The sequence below is a fragment of the Oncorhynchus nerka genome, linkage group LG27 (genome assembly GCF_034236695.1).
Source record: "Oncorhynchus nerka isolate Pitt River linkage group LG27, Oner_Uvic_2.0, whole genome shotgun sequence".
Taxonomy (NCBI): domain Eukaryota; kingdom Metazoa; phylum Chordata; class Actinopteri; order Salmoniformes; family Salmonidae; genus Oncorhynchus; species Oncorhynchus nerka.
This window is the reverse complement of record NC_088422.1, coordinates 65259254-65277415: the sequence shown is the minus strand read 5'-3', so window position 1 is coordinate 65277415 and position 18162 is coordinate 65259254. Positions and strand designations below refer to the sequence as shown.

General features: G+C 42.1%; 2 protein-coding genes across 2 annotated transcripts in view; one reads left to right on the top strand and one right to left on the bottom strand.

Annotated features, from left to right (window-relative positions):
• Positions 1-7: 7 nt before the first annotated feature.
• Positions 8-4542, bottom strand: cdt1 (chromatin licensing and DNA replication factor 1). The gene is made up of 10 exons (XM_029638992.2): positions 3867-4542; positions 3289-3441; positions 2868-3106; positions 2565-2759; positions 2325-2470; positions 2123-2217; positions 1842-2033; positions 846-989; positions 551-752; positions 8-441 (listed from the first exon to the last, which is right to left on the bottom strand). Exons 1-10 carry the CDS (start codon positions 4383-4385, stop codon positions 278-280), a joined length of 2049 nt encoding a protein of 682 aa, XP_029494852.2. The 5' UTR covers positions 4386-4542; the 3' UTR covers positions 8-277.
• Positions 4543-5312: 770 nt separating this feature from the next.
• The window catches only part of LOC115112153 (piezo type mechanosensitive ion channel component 1 (Er blood group)), a 74416-nt gene continuing 61566 nt past the window's right edge, over positions 5313-18162 (top strand). The window contains 1 exon segment of the mRNA XM_029638984.2: positions 5313-6329. Coding sequence (XP_029494844.2) covers positions 6266-6329 — 64 coding nt within the window. The 5' untranslated portion in view covers positions 5313-6265.

Here is an 18162-nt window from a genome sequence, read left to right as displayed (position 1 = left end):
AAGTATATTAAACCTGTCCGTGAACTAGAAAGTTTATTACAAAACTAGGACAACGGTGTTAGAATACTACCCAATCAACAAGAAACAGTCACCAACAAAATGAGTCAGTATCATTGAACACAGCATTTATCTATACACATTAAAAAATATGCACGCTTATCGAGTTGGTAAAAATAGTTTAACTTCCTTTAAAAAAAAAAGTAAACAAACCAGCCCTGCATTGTCCAATCACATACTTTAGTCACACTCAAATTACACATTGAAAATCATAGCAGCTTCAAAGCCTTTCTTCCTCTTTGGTCTTCTGCTTCAGTTTCTCCAGTACCACATTCAGGTCCATGGTCTTGATCAACTTGAGATAGAAGTCCTTTCTAATTGTGTGAATGGTAAGCCATTCAGGAGTCAGTTCTGCCAGCAGACGAAGGTGCAGCTCCATATCACCTAAAAAGATTGCAGCAGTTCTGACATTGACTGACATGAAAACCAAGGGATTTTTTAAAAGTAAGAAATATATAGGATTTCATATCAGGCATTTCTTCAGATAGCTCACCTGTGCTCAGGGCAGAGCGGTAGCTAGAGACCATCCGGTTACAGGCCACCTCCATGATCAGTGCAGGTTTCTTCTCTGCCACAAAGACGTTACGCAGGATCCGAGCCAGCTCTCCCAGCCGTGACATCATCACAAGGCGCTCCTCCTGTTGAGGGTTCCGGGTCATGGCAGCTTGGAGCTTCTGAGCCTCTTTTGCTCGGATCTATAACGAAAGAGGGATCAGTCCCAGTCCTCACACTGTACAACATAGGACAAATGATAAAATGTGTGTAAGTCAAACAGCAGGGTGACCTACCCTCTCCAGCAGGGACTGAGACACCCCTTTGAGGGCACTGTGAGTTTCAGCAGGAGCCACATGAGTTTGTGGAACAGGCTCTTGCTCTTTTACACAGACCATCTCTGCAGTCTTCAGAGCCATGTTGGCCAGCGCTTTCTCCATCTGCAAACAGCAAAATGGTTAATACCAAACAATGCAATTTAAATTAATGCTTTTTAAAACTAGAGCCCAATCAAATCCAGGTTTATTCAGCACATACAGTTCACAACAAGTATAAAACCTGCAGTGAAATGCTTACTTGCAAGCTCCCGCAACAGTGCAATAAAGTAGAAGTACACTATAGGATATACAGTATACAAATCATAATCAGTGGATAGTGGCAACTGCTAGGCCTCCGACCGCAAGGCACTACAGAGGGTAGTGTGAACTGCCCAGTACATCACTGGGGCCAAGCTTCCTGCCATCCAGGACCTCTATACCAGGCAGTGTCAGTGAAAGGCCCTAAAAATTGTCAAAGACTCCAGCCACCCTAGTCATAGACTGTTCTCTCTGCTACTGCACAGCAAGCGGTACCGGAGCGCCAAGTCTAGGTCCAAGAGGCTTCTAAACAGCTTCTACCCCCAAACCATAAGACAATTGAACATCTATTTGCATCGTCCCCCTCCACACCACTGCCAGTCTCATCTATGCATACCTACATACTACCTCAACTAACCGGTGCCCCCGCACATTGACTGTACTGGCACCTCCCCACACACACATATTACTGTTGCTCTTTAATTACTTGTTATTTTTCTCTTATCCGTATTTATTTTATTTTTTAACTGCACTGTTGGTTAGGAGCTCGTAAGAAAGCATTTCACTAAGGTCTACACCTGTTGTATTTAGCACGTGACTAATAAAATTAGATTATTGTTGGTCACAGTTGATGTTATATAGACAAAACAGCAGTGTTGACTGTGTGTGTAAGGGTTGGATGTGTGGAGAATGCAGGACAGACCAGTCAGTAAGTACCTTAGGGGTCATCATGGAGCGGGCCTTGTCCAGAACCTCCCGGGCAGTGGTTAGCTTCTCAGCTTCCTGTGGGGGCTGGGGCAGCTCACTGGGCAGGACATTGGGCACCTCATCCACATTGAAGCGAGGGTGCCAGCGGGTAAGCTTGTCATCTGGGACTCTAATAGGAGGATTCAACTTGGCAAGGAATGCCTAAAGACAAGATATAGAGATTGGTTACCAAGTCGGGTCAACTCAAAGTATACAGTTAGAGAATATTCTCTCGTATAAATGGTGCCTACCTTGTGATGCCCTTTCACAATGCTGATTAGGTTTTGGTGGAAGATACGTCTCCTCTCTAACAGGCGGGAAGCAGCCAGCACTGCCTTGCTCTTATCTGAGGAACAAAAACAGACATTAGGAGAAACAGTCGTATCAGCAGTTATTTAAATACACTCATCTGTATTGAAAGAATACAAAGCATCATGAGACCTCCCCCCTCACCAGCTTCAATGACAGGCTCCACTGTGAGCTGGTAGCTCGACTTCCTCACTGTAGCACTGAAGGTAGGAATGTTTCTCTCCTGGCGGAAATGGTAGGCCGTAGGATAGACGGTCTTAATCTGGCCCACATGGGTCTCATCAAAACGCCTGTGAAATTAAAAGGAAAAGTAATGAATATTTCTGCTGCTCCTTCCTGTGGATTTCTACTTATCCAATTAGATAATTATAGTTTGCGCCATACTTGTGCATCATGTCCTGGACACCCTGCTTCACTTTGGCAAAGGTAACAGTCTCTGAGCGGTTGAAGAGCATTCCCACTATGGTGTCCATGCTACGGAACATTCCGGCAAGCAGTTTGTACTTGAAGGGCAGGGTGAGGCCAGGGGGAACATCCTGGGCAAGAGTATGGTACCGCTGATAGGCTGGGAGCTTATCTCTGAAAAAGAGCATATTACAGATCAGGACAAAGGATTAGTTATAATCAAAGCAACTACAAAAGCCTTTTCAAATAACACCGTTATTGAAATACTCGTTTCATCCTCACCCATCCTCGGTTTGCGGCCGATTATTTTCTTCAGTAGATCTGGCCTCTGCCAACCTCTCCTCCTTCCGGTGTTGTGCCTTAGCAGCAAGCTCTTTAACACAGGCTAGCTGTGTCTTCAGGTCTGGGGCAGTGGCAGTAGACTCGGGGGGCATAGAGGGCAGGTTCTCAGCTTTCTGTGTCTGGCCCTGTATCTTCTTAAGGCGGAACTTGAGGGCCGCAACATCCTCTTTGGAGAAAGTCTGATGTGGTAGAAAGACAATGCCATTGAAACATTTGTGAGGATTCTGTCCATTATGGTATGACTAAAGAGTAACTTGATTAGATCAAATGAAACAATCTCAGATAATTGAATTGTGGCCAGGTGTGTAGACATAACAGTGAAGAGCAACGGTGAAAGCATAAGCCACCAACAATACTGTACCTTGTGCCCCTCTTTTGGTTTTGTGCTGCCCTGGACATGTAGTTTGTGCCTTGGAGAATTGTTGGCACTGCGATTAACGAAATTCTTTGATTCTTTATCAACAGGTATTGGATAGGGTACCTGCGGGACATCTTTAGCCAGAGAGTGGGTTGCCTGGTAAAAAAAAAAAAGGATTCAGCTGTGACTCAAATGTTCAGCCCCCTTCCCAATTTGTCTTCAAATTCCTTAGCCAAACATTGTCTGTGAGGTCTTTCGTTGTGTCTAGTTTATGATGTCTAGCTAGCTAACCATTCTGGACCAGACTTGCTAGGTTAATATTTCTAGCAATAGAGGTCGCCAACTTGTAGCACTAAAAGCTGTAAATGGGTTAGTTTATGACTATAATATCAGTCAGTTAAAACATTACTTAAGCCTGTGCTTGTTTTATTTAGCCTACCGAACAACAAGTAGTTATAAAATCTAAGCATCTAGCATGTGTTTACCACAGACCTTAATTTACGCAGCTTAAAAAACATGAAATGACCCCATAGGCTTTTGCCAACGAGCCATGGCGGCCTACGAAAATGTGCCAACATTACCTGTTCGTCGTTTTTGACGAGAATCAATTTCTTCCTGACCGACTTCTTTACAGCTTTAACCGGCTCAGGACTTGTCCCTGCAGCGATGGCGTGTTTATTTGCCTCGATCCGAAGACGCTTCTTTTCTGTACTATGTTCAGCAGTGGTTGAAAATACAGCTGATCCAAGATCGAATTCAGCTTCTGTAGAGGTCCTCTTGGGAGTACGAGGGCTGGAGAAAAGGGTTTGTTTTTCCGAGTCGGTCCTCGCCAGCACCTCCACCTCATCGACCGAAGTCGCCTCATCAATAACCCTCCAAAACTCATCTTGTACACTGTTTTCAAAACATGTTGATTTGGAATTCTTTATCATAACCTTTGTTGTAGGTGCCGCATTCTTGCTTTTCGACCGAGTTGATCTTGTGCATGGCTTACTTGTTACAGTGTCCACAACTTGCGTTTTATTGCCATCACCATGCGCAGCCCCACTAGCATCTTTCTTTCTCTTGACGTAGAAATCGGTGACCCGCGCCTGAGACATAATGATGTCAATCTAGAACCACACAATTATCTTCTGGCCAGGAAAGACGACTGACCAAACGATAAATAAATTTCAACTCAGCAGCTTGAGCTACCGAAGTATATATGAAGGCTTGCTCAAAGTCGCTATGACCGGAACATGCAACATATTTTCGCGCGAAATAGACACGTGACCTTCATAAGCCACACCCTTCTCCCGCCCTGTTTCAAATATTGGCAATTGGTGGACAATTTTGTTGCTAGATTTAGCAACTTTTCAGTCTACCCTGGTAACTTTTTTTTCAAACAGCACCTAGTAACACATTTAGCTACTTTAAAAAAAAAAGTGGAACTTTTATCAACTTTTGAAAAGTGACTCAAACGCTAAAATGGATGCATTTTCCCTCCAAATGACACAACTATTTATTTCTGTCACACACTGTCACAATACACGTGCCTCGCTGAAAAGGTGCATTGTGAGTGACGTCAGCAGCAGGCCAGCAGCAATTTCAGCAAATTGCAAATCATTGTTGGCTGACTGCAACAGCAATAGCACAAACCCAATGAATATAGTTGGTAACGAATGTTTGATCTTGAACAGAACGTACAATCAACAAGTTTCAATCAAAACTGTACAGCCAGAAGTACAGAAAAGAGTGGGACTCTGTACCTGAACAAACGTCAAATCATATTTTTTGCAGGGATGGCCAGTCAATTTGAGTAACGTTATTGTGTATTCCACGTAATGACGCAGTTTTACGTTATCACGCAATGACATCACATCGTCATTTAGCAACTTTTAGCAACAAATCAACCTGCCTCTAGCAATTTACCCTGAAAATTAGTTGGCAACACTGATGAGTTGGGCTTGGTGTACCGCTAGAGGACGCTAATGATTTACCAGACAATATTTATTTAGAAGATGTAGAGTCAATTTCAAGCAGGTTACAGCAGTGTGAAACTTTTTCAAAAGATTAACGAGTACGAGTTTTCGTGTGTATAATCTCAAAATTCATAGACTACTGGTTTACTGCGCAGTTAAGGTAGGGCTATTTATTAGCATGTTGCTGAAGGAATGTCACATAGCAACATTTCACTTATAATTTCCTGCTATGGGCTAAAGTTTGTAAGTGTCATGTGTCAACGCAAAACGACAACGTGCTCTTTCAAATAGGAAAATCGCAGGCGATGGTGCTGACAGTGAGATCTTCAAACATGCGTTAACTATGATATAGAATAGCTGAATAGGCTGAAAATGTATTCGTTTCTTTCGAAATTACCATACATTAATTGTGTATGCTTGTGAGATAGTCTTCCTCGTGGACATGTTGCTTTCGAAAACACACCTTAAAATTGTTAGTTAGGTTATGAAGACAGAGAGAAAAAAATCTGAGGAAGTACCAACCCAGTGAGAGTGGAATTGGATTTACAGCGACTGAAAGAACAGTTCATCTGTTGCAGTAGGCCTACTGGTGAATCACTTTTTCCATGAAGATATTGCTTTACATGGAATATTCAGTTCAAGGGGCGGAAAGAGAGGAGAGTTGTTTCAATACGGGAGAGCTGGTAGTTAGTTTTGTTTACAATTTCGTGCGAATACACTTTATATCCCCGAAATGTGAGGTGAAGATGTCTTGTGGATTTCCAGAACAAGAACCTCAATAGATTTCATTTGTCCACTACTCAGGAAACTTAAAAAATATTACTTTTGGAAGTCATATGTCTGCCTAGTGGAATGACCGCACCGCTTTATTTTATCGGTTCAAAAGACACTTTGAAAACCATGAACAATTATTGCGGACTGGGTTTATTAAAATTAATTGGGTGGAATTTAACGTTCCGTCGAGGAATGTCAGCGGGACTGTAGACTGGAGCTAAGCAGTGCATTTGGGACGCGCGCTCATGGAGCTTCAGGTGGTATGTGGACTGCTCTACTGCATTCTGTTGCCGACGTTCTTGTTAGCAGGTAAGCTGTCAGGGTTTCCATTGTAAATTGAATTAAACCAGAATTCTACTGTAGTGCCCAATAGGCCTAAATTATTGATATTATGTTATTTTGTTGCATATTCAATTTGCATGTCATGCTCTATTATTTATTGTTGTCTACAATGAAAAATATTTACAGCCTACACTGACAGAATGCCATTGATAGAGCACATCATTTGAAAATTGGAATAATATCTGTATGAATAGGATTATTATGGATTAAGTATTTGACCTCCCTCTTTTTCACAGTGGCCCAATGAAAATAGGTTATATTTCTTTCTCTGCTTCTCCTGTTTTCCCCAGTTCTGATAGACTCCAGTAAGTTCTCCTGATTCATTGAGGTGTTTATTTAGCAGACACACTCAGGCTTGGCTTCCTTTCTACATAAGGTTTTAGACAGGACCTCTTCCTGTTAAAACACACACTTATAAACTTTTTTTTTTAAGGGTTCCAAAAGGTTTCTTTGGCTGTCCCCATAGCATAACCTATTTTGTTTCCATGTAAGACTTTGTAGAAAGGGGTCTACATGGAAGCCAAAAGGGTTATCCTTTGGGGACAGCCGAATAATGCTTTTAAATAAATAACGCTTGTAGATCGAGTGCACACCATTGTTCACGCTCCATTCTGTGCCTATATAATGGTAGGATGCTGTGCCACATGAAAATGCAAGTGTGAATGGTAGAATAAACAAAAAGTTGTTTTGTATTTGAAGCTTCAAGTGTAGTAGGCCTATGACTTGGTAAATTAACTGAGCACATTGTCCCCCACAGGTAGGCCTATTACTATCATGTAAGTGTTTTAACAGGAAACCGTCCTCCTCAGTTGTGTCATCTGTAAAGATTCCTTTCTATCTCAGCCTTCTTGTCCCTGAAACTTTCCATTCTACCAGCCAATTTTAATGCACTAAAATCCAGCTAGTCTCCTGCTGGTCTAACTAGGAGCTATGTGGCAGGTATAGATGTGGTTCAGACTGTTGACAGGAGACTGCTAGAAGATGTGGCATCTCTTGTCACATGGGTTCTCTGTGGCAGGAACAGAAAGTGTCTTGCGAGCCTCCTTACCCGTAACACATGGCCAACCAATCTCTACTCATTTCCACATTGGTTGCAACTGTTTCAATCTATGTCTCACCCACACGCCTGATTAATTTATTTTTCCTTATTTGACTGCATAATGTAGGCTACATGTTGCGCTTCACATGTGGTTTAGAAGTTGCAGGGCTCATCATACATGTCCTCTATTTTTTTGTCAGCAAGATCTATTGGTGCTCATCTGGATGCAGACTGTAACCCTGCCATCTTTGTGGTCAATCCAAGGAAGGTGCACATCACTGAGGGCAATAAAAATGCTCCTGACGGTGGGTCATCCTGACCAGTGTTGTGTTCCACATCAGGCCACATAGGACCTGTTTAATCAAGACCACATGGTTGGCTGGTGTGTTTACTACTACCGTTTGAAAGTGAGACAATGAGAAGGTAATGAACCTGTATCTTAGTGGAATAAAGATTTTAGAACAAGGTGGATTATGACAAACACAGTAAATCAAATCAAATGTTATTTGTCACATGCGCTGAATACAACTTACCATGAAGTGCTTACTTACAAGCCCTTAACCAACAACGCAGTTCAAGAAATAGAGTTAAGAAAACATTTACTAAATAAACTAAAGTGAAAAAATAAATTAAATAATATCAAAAAGTAACACAAGAAAATTACATAACAATTACGAGGCTATATACAGGGGGTACCGAGTCAATGTGTGGGGGTACAGGTTAGTTGAGGTAATTTGTAACGTGTCTTGCATAGATAATAAACAGCGAGTAGCAGCAGTATAAAAACAAAGGGGGGGGGGGGCTTGGAAGATGGTGGAAGCTGTTAAGGAGCCTTTTGGTCCTAGACTTGGCGTTCCGGTACCGCTTGCCGTGCGGTAGCAGAGAGAAGTGAGTGGAGTGGAGTCTTTGACAATTTTTGGGCCTTCCTCTGACACCTCCTAGCATATAGGTCCTCGTTGTCAGGAAGCTTCCACTATATTCATTTGGAAATTTGAAGAAAAGCTGGACCTGTTCGATCCAAGCAATCAAATATAGTTCAAATAATGACATACTGCATCAATGATATTTTCTATTCACACAAACACACACCTGTGTGATAACAAACACACACTTGTGTGATATGAACTCTTTCATTTTGGAACACTTCTGTATGCCAGTCACTGTACAATGATATAAAAATGAAATGTTCTGTGCTCGCGTCTCCTACCAATACTGCGGTGTAACCTCCTTTTATAAATGTACATTTATAATTTGTACATATATTTCCATTGGCAATGTGAATATGAATAATTTCTCATACAAAACCCCATTTAAATGATCAGTGAGTGCCCTTTCCTCCAATGATGCCACACTGTCATTGACAAACAATACTAGGCAATCAGTACTGTAGAGGCAATCAGTTTAATGATCAGTTTTTCTTGTTTAATGACAATACAAACCCAACCCAGTGTCCAATTAAGCAGCAATCAAATTCTATTTTTCACATGCGCCGAATACAACCAGTGTAGACCTTACAAATGCTTACTTACAAGCCCTTAACCAACAATGCTGTTTTAAGGGGAAAAAAGTGTTAAGTAGATAATAGGTAAGTAAAAAAAAATAAGAATAATAAAAAATAAAAAAAATTGTTAAAGAGCAGCAGTAAAGTAACAGTAGCGAGGCTATATACAGGGGGTACCAGTACAGAGTCAATGTGCGGGGGCACAGGTTAGTCGAGGTAATTGAGGTAATATGTACATGAAGGTAGAGTTAAAGTGACTATGCATAGATAACCAGAGAGTAGCAGCAGGGTAAAAGAGGAGAATGGAACATGGGTCCTGTGCTGTGTGAGGATAGTTGTGTGTGTGTGTGAGGTAAAGCTCATGTAATAAACATGGGGGGTGAGTCTGCTGCATAGGTCTGATAAACCGTGCGTTTGATTCTCCAGCTGCGGTACATAGTTTTAACACCTGTAGTCTGTCAAAAGTCTCACGCTCCAACACAGCTTAAGTACACCCATTAACTAGAACGATGCTCCAAACACTTAACATTACGCAGCCAGGAGACAGCCAGTGTAAACACTGCAGATTTCAAATAGGCATTTTCACTGGACCGTCACTTTTATTTTAAATATATTATTTTCAATCTCTATCGTTTGATTCAACTGGTTGAAGTGTAATTCAGAGCCTTGAAGTGCTATTCTATTGTTGAGCTGTTTGAGAATGTAAGATAGACTCGATCTATGCTAGTTCTCCTTTTGTCCGGTGCCAAGGATAGATTTATCTAGGTTTTATTTGGTCCACTCATTGCCATAAAGTTGAGGTATAGTCAGTGAGATGTAAACCTGCAAGAGGCCTGTTCTAGGGCCCTACTCTGGGCTGAGACTCTGCTTCTATAAGAAGAGAATGTGAGAGGGACATGACTGGCAAAGTGGGTGAGGAAAATAGTTCACCCTCAAGTCCTGGCATGCTGCTCATTACCTCATGTTCAAAGCTATAAACAGTATGGTTGGCCTGTTCGCTAAATTGTGTGAGTACATTGCATTACCTCCGTTAATCCCATCTGTTTTTATACCTAATAAGAGACAATTATGCCCAATCCCAAGAATGAATGGGGGTGGGCTTACTGGGCTAAACTAAATCACAGATGTGTCTGGTGTGTTTTAGTATTTAGAGATTCACAGTGGTCTCAGCAAGTTTTGGAATATAAGGTGTGTGTGTATTCATGGATGTTAAGGGAAGCCAGGCTTCCCCCCTCAAAATGGAATGTTTTAATGTATTTTATATGTATTTATCTTTCGCCTCTCTGTTTCATAATTTTTCTTAAATTCGTAAGAGGCTGAATGCATCTCACCGGAGAAAGCATCAGAGTGAGCGAAACAGTGCCCCTCTGTCTCTATGATGCTGTCTGGTCCAAAAGAGTATGACATTGTTTGCCCGCCGGTAGTATTGAATGCAAGGGAAGCCAGCAAGCATTTTGCCTCCCTTGATTAAAAAAGTATAAAATAATAGCCAATCAGCATTGAGATAAACTGGGTGAGCTCAACTGTAAATGGGCCCGGTGCACCAAAAAAAAGGTGTTATGGGAAGTCAGTTTGGATTTGGTGTCCCTCCTATCAAATTGCATTGAGAGCATACGTCACTGACAAACAACTTGAATTGTTGCGTGTTGTTGTCCTCTGGTGGCCCAAGGATGGAGATGGGGATTTAGTGTTGTGGTTTTACTTAATTCTCCGTACTGGCCAATGATTACAATGGCAATTCTTATCCAACCATTAATTTATACACTGCGCCCCTGGCCTGAGAGGATGGAAGTTCAATATGTAGCTAGATGTAGAAGGCTAATGTTAACTAGCTAACTTTGCCCATGAAAGCAAGCATTTTAGCCAGGTAGCCTAGGACAACAAAACTAGAAGCGTGTACAGTATGACAGAGTGATAGATAATTTCAACATGTCAACATGAGAGGAGGATGGCATTGGCGTTTCTCAACATGTAGGGTGAGTCTACATGTTTTTTTTCTGCTTGCATGACCACACACACACACACAAATCAGAGCCATGGACAGCCACATCATATTCAGCTTACGTTGATTGGACTAACTGTGTTAGACTAAGCATAGGTGATTTGATGATGTTGAAATGGTACTAGAATAGTGGAGGCAGTTCCTGTTTTCTCTGCGACTTGCGATAACTCTCCGTGGTTCTAAATCAATAGTTGTTTAGTAGTCCGAAAATGTCGGAAACATTAACTTGCTTGACCGTGCTGTAGGTCACGTAACTATTTGTTACATGCAATTTGCTTTCAATTTACTCTGCCACTGTGTCTTCTTATTGTCTTGGCCTTAAGGCCTATATATCACGGACGCACCGCTGTGTGTGTGTGTGTGTGTGTGTCAGTCCGCACTAGTCGAGGCGGTTGAAGCAGCTTTCACAGTCTAGTCTGAAATGTGACACAGGCCTTGTGGTGAGGGCAGGGCTCCATCCCGGCTCATCTAGCTCCACATTAGAAACGACCCGCAGGAGGCACGCCTGTTGACTGGAGCCTGCAGGCAGAACCACTGCCCTTAAATTACCTTTACCACCGAGACATTGATTGCGTAGCCCAAAGCTGGGTGTTTGTTTTACTATGTCCTGGACATAGACCCATAGTCAACCCGCAGCCATTTTTACCCCACAAAATCAGGAAGGAGGTAGAGCCAGGTGAGACCAGCCAGCAGCCCCAATATTCCACCTACAATGGAAAGGCTTTGTTAAACACTTAACACAAATATAAATGCAACATGCAACAATTTAAAAGATCTTACTGAGTTACAGTTCATATAAGGAAATCAGTCAAATTAAATAAATACATTAGGTCCTAATCTATGGATTTCACATAACTGGGAATACAGATATGAATCGGTTGATCACAGATACCTTTCAAAAAAAATGCAGGGGCGTGGATCAGAAAACCAGTCAGTATCTGGTGTGACCATCATTTGTCTCATGCAGCATGACACATCTCCTTCACATAGAGTTGATCAGGCTGCTTCCGAGGCCATCATTGAAAATAAGAATTTGTTTTTAACTGACTTGCCTAGTTAAATAAAGGTTAAAATAAAAATGAATGGCACGAAAATGGGTATCAGGATCTCATCACGGTATGTCTGCATTCAAATTGTCATCGACTAAAATGCAATTGTGTTCGTTGTCCGTACCGTGCCTACCCATACCATAACCCCACCGCCACCATGCGGCACTCTGTTCACAACATTGACATCAGAAAACTGCTCACCCACATGACATCATAAACGCTGTCTGTCAGCTTCCCTGAGATGGTGTCTGACAGTTTGTGCAGAAATTCTTTGGTTGTGCAAACCCACAGTTTAATCAGCTGGTGGCTGGTCTCAGACCATCTCGCAGGTGAAGAAGATGGATGTGAAGGTCCTGGGCTGGCGTGGTTACACGTGGTCTGCAGTTGTTTGGCCGGTTGGACGTACTGACAAATTCTCTGAAACGACGTTGGAGGCGGCTTATGGTAGAGGAATAAACATTCCGTTATCTGGCATCAGCCCTGGTGGACATTCCTGCAGTCAACATGCCAATTGCACGCTCCCTCAACTTGAGACATCTGTGGCATTTTTATGACAAAACTGCACATTTTAAAGTGGCCTTTTATTGTCCCAGCAGAAGGTGCACCTGTGTAATGATAATGCTGTTTAATCAGCTTCTTGATATGCCACACCTGTCAGGTGGATGGATTATCTTGGCAAAGGAGTAATGCTCACTAACAGGGACGTAAACAAATTTGGGCACAACATTTGAGAGAAATAAGATTTTTGTGCATATGGAACATTTCTGGAGTCTTATTTCAGCTCATGAAACATGGGACCAACACTTTACATGTTGCGTTTATATTTTTGTTCAGTATACATGAAGTCAGTTACATGTTCATGTATGGTAGTTTGAAAGTTGAATCCAAGCATGTCATGGTTTTCCGTTACTCAGTTGAGTTTATTTTGTGAATAAACTGAGTGTTGTCATTTCCACTAGCTGTAGCTACGGCCCTCTGTGTGTCTCGACCACACCCAGACGTTCAGACTGTTTACCATGGTATTACCATGGTAAAGATGAGTGCCATGGCAACATCCTGAGACGAATCTCGTGCTTCCACCTTTTAGACTGGCAAGTCAACTTCTCTACAAGTCAATGTCACCAGTACAACTAAATGCAAAGTCCTATGCCTTCTTGCATTTACTAAACTTTGAGTTTGATGATTCATAAAGCGAAGAAATTACACTATTCATGGGAAAGTTGAGTAATGTGCAATAGTCTCACTGCTGATAAAAGGATGAACTAAGACTTTTCTGCCAAGTACAAAACAGACAAATCAAATAACGCGGTTAGAGAATGCACAACCTGCCATAGATGCCACGCTTCAATGTGGTTATTACTCCCAAATGCAGTAATGTGTTCCACATGTAACAGTTTAGCTTCCGTCCCTCTCCTCGCCCCTATCTGGGCTCGACATTTCACATCGGTTACACACACACACAGTCCTGAGTGTAAATTTCCTTTCCATCCCATGTACGTTAATCATGGAGAATTTATTTTATTTTTAAATTTAACCTTTATTTAAGAATAAGGAAGTGAAAGGACGGGATACCTAGTCGGTTGCACAACTGAATGCATTCAACTGAAATGGGTCTTCCACATTTAACACAACCCTTCAGAGTCAGAGAGGTACGAGGGGCTGCCTTAATCAATGTCCACGTCATCGTGCCCAGGGAGGAGTTGTTGTTGGGGGTTAACTGCCTTGCTACTGGGGAGACAATTCGGTAAGTGTTCCGTGTGCTGTGCGTGGTGTCTGTCTTTGGGGAAGTGATGAGAATGGCAGATTGGTCACACTTTGAATGTGTATCAGCTGTTTCATTTTTAGTATTTTTATTTAACCTTTATTTTAAAGACCAAGGTCTCTTTCTCAGATGAGCCCTGTATACCCATCAAACACATCAATCAATATACATTAATATTCACATCAATACACTAAAAGCAAAACACAGTCATTGAAAACAAACACATTCTTCAGTAAATAGGTCCTCAATCAGCCTTTTGGATTGCCCTAGTGGCACCAAGTCATCCAACTTTAGAGAGCCTTGGAGATTATTCCACAAGTAAGGTGACAAAAAACTAAGAGCAGATTGACCTAACTCAGTGGAGATAGAAGGGATCTCCAGAGATTCCTGAGACTGGATCTGGTATCTCATACGTCTAATGCAGTACTCACAACAAAGACTGAGGAAAACCCCTGTATGATTTAATAAGAGAGGAGAAGAAACAACCTCACACAATGTTGAAGTTTTCTTATTTTTAAAAACTCATAGTGAGTGAAAATTGAAGCATTTTCAACCAGAAACGGATGTGACGGTTCTATGAGTTTTACTCTGTGTTTGGATGATGGCCATGGGTGTGAATGGCCGGATCTCCATGTGTTCCCTTCCTCTGGATGTTCATGTTGATATTCAGTGTGTCACATCCTGTTTGTTAGTGTGCTCATTGCTTAAGCTGCAGGTTTAACACACACAACCTGTGTGTCACCGTGGGCACAATGACCTGAGAAACTACAATGATCTCATAGCTGCTCTACTAAAGAGAAGTTGACGTAGAACACTGATGAACTTGGCAGGGACTTCAGTCTTGTTAGGTTAAAGGGTGCTGGATGATGAGACGTTGTATGGTCTCTGGGTGAGTAATAGTCTGGTTCAGATGGTGGTGCACTTAAGAGGCTGTAACCGGGTCTGTGCAGCAGAAGTGGTTATCAGGCTGTGCCAGAACTGTGGGGGAGTCTATTGACTTACTGTCCTCCTGGTGCACATATGTACACTATATATACAAAAGTATGTGGACACGCTTTCAAATGAGTGGATTCGGCTACAGTATTTCAGCCACACCCGTTGCTGACAGGTGTTTAAAATTGAGCACACAGCTATGCAATCTCCATAGACAAACATTGGCAGTAGAATGGCCTTACTGAAGAGCTCAGTGACTTTCAACGTGGCACCGTCATAGGATGCCACCCTTCCAACAAGTCAGTTCGTAATATAGCTGCCCCGGTCAACTGTAAGTGCTGTTATTGTGAAGGGGAAAGGTTTAGGAGCAACAACGGCGCAGCCGCAAAGTGGTAGCCGAATCTACTAATTTGAAGACGTATCCACATACTTGTGTGTATATGTGTATATACTTGTGTGTATATGTAGTGCATGTCAGGGTTTCCAAAACATCACAAACTGACAGGTAAACTGATAATCACACATCACCACACAAATCCTGGTTAGAGCTCTCAACTGCTTGGCAATGTTTCTCTCAGTGTCAAAGTTTGACTGGGATCCAAGTGTGTCTAGAGAAGAAAATAAGGCCATGGCTTTTGTGTTGCCTTTAATTAATAGCTGAGATGCTTATGGTATGTTTGTCAACTCTGACTTGAAACATAGTCACAGCAGCATTCTGGAAAGTCACATGCTTTTGGTTGCTGTGCTTTGTGAAAATTAAATATAGACTAGAAGAAATGCTGCTCAGCCAGAAATACTTAAGTCGGGAGGAGGAAAGAGAAAAGTTCTAGCTACGTATGTATTTAGATTAAATCTGCCCTCAAATTCCATGGAGAAAGTACTGAAAGTTTCCGTCCCATACTGACGAACTGCCCCAGTAGTTACTGAATCATGAAGGGGACAGTTCATTATAACTGCGAAGATCCACTTTCCCCTGGTCTTCTTGCAGATGAACCCAAAACACTTCCCACGACTATAAAACCAAATGAATGATGAAAAATGTCTGAAATTTGAATGACCGTGATATAGTTATATCTGTGGGTCATTAACACTTGTAGGATGTGATCAATAGCGTTGGAAGACCAAAGTGCAAATTGGCCCCAAGCAAGTGTATGTTGATCTGTGCTATTGCCTTAATCAATTACCAAAATGTATTCAAACAATGCCTGAGATGCATCATCAGTATTGTTTGTCACTGAGTTTTGTTCCCTATGAGCAATTGATCAACTATTTTATCACACCAAGTGAGACACTCTGACCAGTGTAAGTATTCGGGAAACACTGAATTAGCACTGAGTTTTCAAACCCTGAGGCGCAACACATGCGATAATTCCAGGAACACGTTGCCAAGCAGACAAGACAGACCAGACTTGGGTTTGCTAAGTCAATGGGAGAAGTGAAAAATGTATTCTTTATTTTCTCGAATTCTAAATGCAAAACCCGATCTCTTAAGTAGCCGAACCTGTTGTTACTACATCCTCGTGAAAGTGACAAACTGACAGGTTTTTATTTTTGTCAAAGACAATTTTATATTGAAGGAGTGCGTTTGGTTTGACGGCCTTCACGTGCGCAGTTCGGCGCGCCACGACCGTTAGACCTGATGAAGTGTGTCTGTGCATGAGCTGTGCTAGCTAATGTAGCCATAACATCGACTACAATTGTGATCAGGAAATTTTCTGCATATCTTCATTAGGGCAGCGGTTTATCTCACTATTCTCTTAGACACACACACACACACAGCTGTGAAGGTGCTGTCATGAGTGTCCTTTGACTGAACTCAGACATAATCCTCCATGTAGGTGCTGCTTGTGTCAGCATAATTGGATTGAGATGAGTGGGAGGAAGTTGAACTTCGACAACACATAGTGCCATAATCATAAACACACTGCTTGAGCGCTCAATTAAATGCTCTGACTCACGCATCTATCTACAGTACTTGGACTCAGTCAGGGAAGACTAGCTTCTCTGCTAGGCCACAGAACCACTCTGTTTGTATGTTAGGTCTGGAATCTGACACCAGACAGCACCATCCAAACTCATTACTGGTGAATTAACAGTGAGCCAAGGACAGGTGTGGGACTGGCCCGGCTTCAGAGCTTTGTCTTTCAGGCCGCAGTAAAACATGATACATATTGAGGTTACTCTTTAAATGAGAATTTGACTTCCCGCTGATGCCTCTGGCTGACCGCTAACCAGATAACAGACCGCCGCTCTGGCCTCATGCTGGCCAGACACCACAGACACGGGAGTGCTAAAGCGCTTTTTAATGAGGAGCATGGAGCTTCAATGTCCAACACCTGTTGCGGTCACACAGGCCCACATTTAGATGTGCTGAACTAACTGGCTGCCTGGGGCTGAGGCTGGCTGACCACGGCCAGAGAAAACCCTCTCGGATATCTAGGGCATTGGGCAGAGCTGGGTCTGCAGTCAGGCCAACTGCCCATAGGCCCAGTGGTCCAGTCCCTCCAAGCCAAAAGGATATGACACAGCGTGTGTGTAAGGGAGAGGAAGTTGCGCTTCCTCACCTCAGTGAGTTGTTTTATGAAGAGAATAATTAGAAATTGAACGGGATCTTAAGCACTTACAAATAAAAAATTTGTAACATGTCATGTGAATTGCACGAAGAACATATACAGTACCAGTCAAAAGTTTGGACACACCTACTCATTTCAAGGGTTTTTCTTTATTTTGACTATTTTCTACATTGTAGAATAAAAGTGAAAACAAACTATGACATAACATATATGGAATCATGTAGTAACCCAAAAAATGTTAAACAATTCCTAATATATTTAGATTCTTCAAAGTAGCCACCCTTTGCCTTGATGACAGCTTTGTACACTATTGGAATCCTCTCCACCAGCTTCATGATGTAGTCACTTGGACTGTGTTTGAGCCAATCAGTTGTGGTGTGATAAGGTAGGGATGGTATATAGAAGATAGCCCTATTTGGTAAAAGACCAAGTACATATTATGACAAGAACCAGCTCAAATAAGCAAAGAGAAATGACAGTCCATCATTACTTTTAAGACATGAGTCAGTCAATCCAGGAACATTTCAAGAACTTTGAAAGTTTCTTCAAGTGCAGTCGCTTAAACCATCAAGCGTTATGATGAAACTGTCTCTCATGAGGACCGCCACAGGAAAGGAAGACCCAGAGTTACCTCTGCTGCAGAGGATACGTTCATTAGAGTTAACTGCACGTCAGATTGCAGCCCAAATAAAAAGTAACAGACACATCTCAACATCAACTGTTCAGAGGAGACTGCGTGAATCAGTCCATGGTCAAATTGCTGCAAAGAAACCACTACTAAAGGACACCAATAAGAAGAAGAGACTTGATTGTGCCAAGAAACATGAGCAATGGACATTAGACCGGTGGAAATCTGTCCTTTTGAGATTTTTGGTTCCAACCGATGTCTTTGTGAGACGCAGAGTAGGTGAACGGATGATCTTCGCATGTGTGGTTCCCAC

Excerpts from the sequence above, each read along its gene's own strand:
- cdt1 (XM_029638992.2), bottom strand. The coding sequence starts at position 4,385 with ATGTCTCAGGCGCGGGTCACCGATTTCTACGTCAAGAGAAAGAAAGAT. Across the intron at positions 990-1,841 it reads GCTCCATGATGACCCCTAAG|ATGGAGAAAGCGCTGGCCAA; the intron begins GTACTTACTGAC and ends TGCTGTTTGCAG. Across the intron at positions 753-845 it reads CTCAGTCCCTGCTGGAGAGG|ATCCGAGCAAAAGAGGCTCA; the intron begins GTAGGTCACCCT and ends CTTTCGTTATAG.